Source organism: Squalius cephalus, assembly GCF_949319135.1.
Source record: "Squalius cephalus genome assembly, chromosome: 13".
NCBI lineage: Eukaryota > Metazoa > Chordata > Actinopteri > Cypriniformes > Leuciscidae > Squalius > Squalius cephalus.
Window position 1 is genome coordinate 38,265,075 of NC_137134.1, and position 2,474 is coordinate 38,267,548.

The 2,474-nt window shown below is 43.9% G+C and overlaps 1 protein-coding gene across 1 annotated transcript in view; it reads right to left on the minus strand.

Annotated features, from left to right (window-relative positions):
• Nucleotides 1-288, minus strand: part of wdr77 (WD repeat domain 77) — a 9,194-nt gene extending 8,906 nt beyond the window's left edge. The window contains exon 1 of the mRNA XM_079890288.1: nt 93-288. Within this exon, the coding sequence (XP_079746414.1) occupies nt 93-177 (85 nt within the window). The 5' untranslated portion in view covers nt 178-288. The remainder of the gene's footprint in view (nt 1-92) is intronic.
• Nucleotides 289-2,474: the final 2,186 nt, after the last annotated feature.

Genomic DNA, 2,474 nt, shown 5'->3' on the forward strand with positions numbered 1-2,474 from the left:
ACATATATATTATAATTCCTATATTTAATGCATCTGATGCACGTGAGTTTATTTCAGAGATGATATAGAAGAGATGATAGTTTTACTCTGACCTTTCCTGTAATCCACCGCGTCCAGGTGTCTCTCCATACACGCCGGGGCGTTTACAGGGATATTCCAGCAGTTATCCTTAATCATTATGACCTCGAGTTATTATCAATATCAATATCACACTTAACAACACATGCAAACTCCCGCAATGAATGAAAAAGACACGCGCGTGTGCAGCACTTCCGCTTCCAGCGCCGAACACACTTCAAAATAAAAGCTGATTTAATGAAACGAACTTCAAAATAAGAGTCGTTGTCTATCATTGAATACAATTATAATAATACTATGATATAAATTATTGTTATAAATAATAATTATAATATAAATATCATGTATAAATTACTATATGTAATTATGCTGATGATAAAAATAACGAAACAAAAAAATATCAAATGTATTTATAAATACTCGCATCTTTCTCCTCTAGGTGTCGCGCTAGCGCCAGTCTTACACTGTAAGACTCATCTTGATATGGGGAAAATTAGATGTGAGGAAAATAAGTATTTCAGTGCTTTGCGTTTCTCAGAGAGAACTCAAACGCTTTGAAATATATTTTTTCCTTAAACCCGGATTTATTCCAATGATTGCAGTTCACTTCACAGCAAAGCAGACACTATGTCAATTTAATAAACTTTGTCTTAGGACGCATTGGCTTGCAAATTAAATCTGTGATAAATGTGCTGTTCAAAATCACTCCTGGGTTTCAACACAAGCTTTAAGTCAATAAAACATCATAAACACTTGAATATGAAAATAGACTTTATTCAGTTATAAAACAATGCAAGTCATTTTGCGTCTCTAAACAAGCATTCCAGCTGCGTTTAAGTCCACATGTATGTTGTGTAATCACAGACGCTGTAAACATGCAGAAACAGAGGATCCAGACCAGCTCAGCTCAGACCAGACCAGACCACCTCAGACCAGCTCAGCTCAGATCAGACCAGACCAGCTCAGATCAGCTCAGATCACCCCAGACCAGCTCAGACCAGACCAGACCAGACCAGCTCAGACAAGACCAGACCAGCTCAGACCAGATCAGACCAGCTCAGCTCAGATCACCTCAGACCAGCTCAGACCAGACCAGCTCAGATCAGACCAGACCAGACCAGCTCAGATCACCTCAGACCAGCTCAGACCAGACCAGCTCAGATGAGATCATACCAGACCAGACCAGCTCAGATCACCTCAGACCAGCTCAGCTCAGATCAGCTCAGATCACCCCAGACCAGCTCAGACCAGACCAGACCAGACCAGCTCAGATCAGCTCAGATCACCCCAGACCAGCTCAGACCAGACCAGACCAGACCAGACCAGCTCAGACAAGACCAGACCAGCTCAGACCAGATCAGACCAGCTCAGCTCAGATCACCTCAGACCAGCTCAGACCAGACCAGCTCAGATCAGACCAGACCAGCTCAGATCACCTCAGACCAGCTCAGACCAGACCAGCTCAGATGAGATCATACCAGACCAGACCAGCTCAGATCACCTCAGACCAGCTCAGACCAGACCAGCCCAGACCAGCTCAGACCAGATCAGACCAGACCAGACCAGACCAGACCAGCTCAACTCAGATCACCTCAGACCAGCTCAGACTAGACCAGCTCAGACCAGACCAGCTCAGATCAGACCAGATCAGACCACACCAGCTCAAACCAGACCAGCTCAGATCAGACCAGGCCAGACCAGCTCAGACCTGGTCTCCTCATGCAGGTCTTCAGGAGGCATGTCTCCGGTCATCAGAGCTTCTGAGTGTGATTTAAGAGAGTTTGGGCTCGTCTGAAGCATCAGATCCAGCAGTGCTAACCCTGAGCCCAGCAGACAGACCTTCAGCAGACCACGCCTGGGCTTCTGGATCCACAGCTCTCTGATCCTGAGCTCTCACGGTCTCCATGATGTCCAGAGCTCATGAAGCATGTGCTGATCAGTGTGAGTGAGTGTTTGCTCTGCGCTGTGAGTGAGTAAGAGACTGAACTCTATTATCCTTCTTTACACAGCAGATCCAGACTGACCCGCCCACCCAGACATGAGGAACCACACCACACCATCACTGCTCTATCAGTGGGAGTCAGTGAGACCAGCGGGTCAGATTCAGCTCAATTCTATTCTAGTCTATTCTATTCTACTCTATTCAAGTCTAGTCTACTCTAGTCTAGTCTATTTTACTGTAGTCTATTCTACTCTAGTCTAATCTATTATATTATATTCTACTCTAGTCTAATCTTTTATATTATATTCGACTCTAGTCTCAATTCCATTCTACTCTATTCTATTCTTCTCTAGTCTATTCTACTCTACTTTAGTCTAATCTATTATATTCTACTCTAGTCTGATCTAATCAACCCTATACTATTTTACTCTGTTGTATTCTGTTCTATTCTATT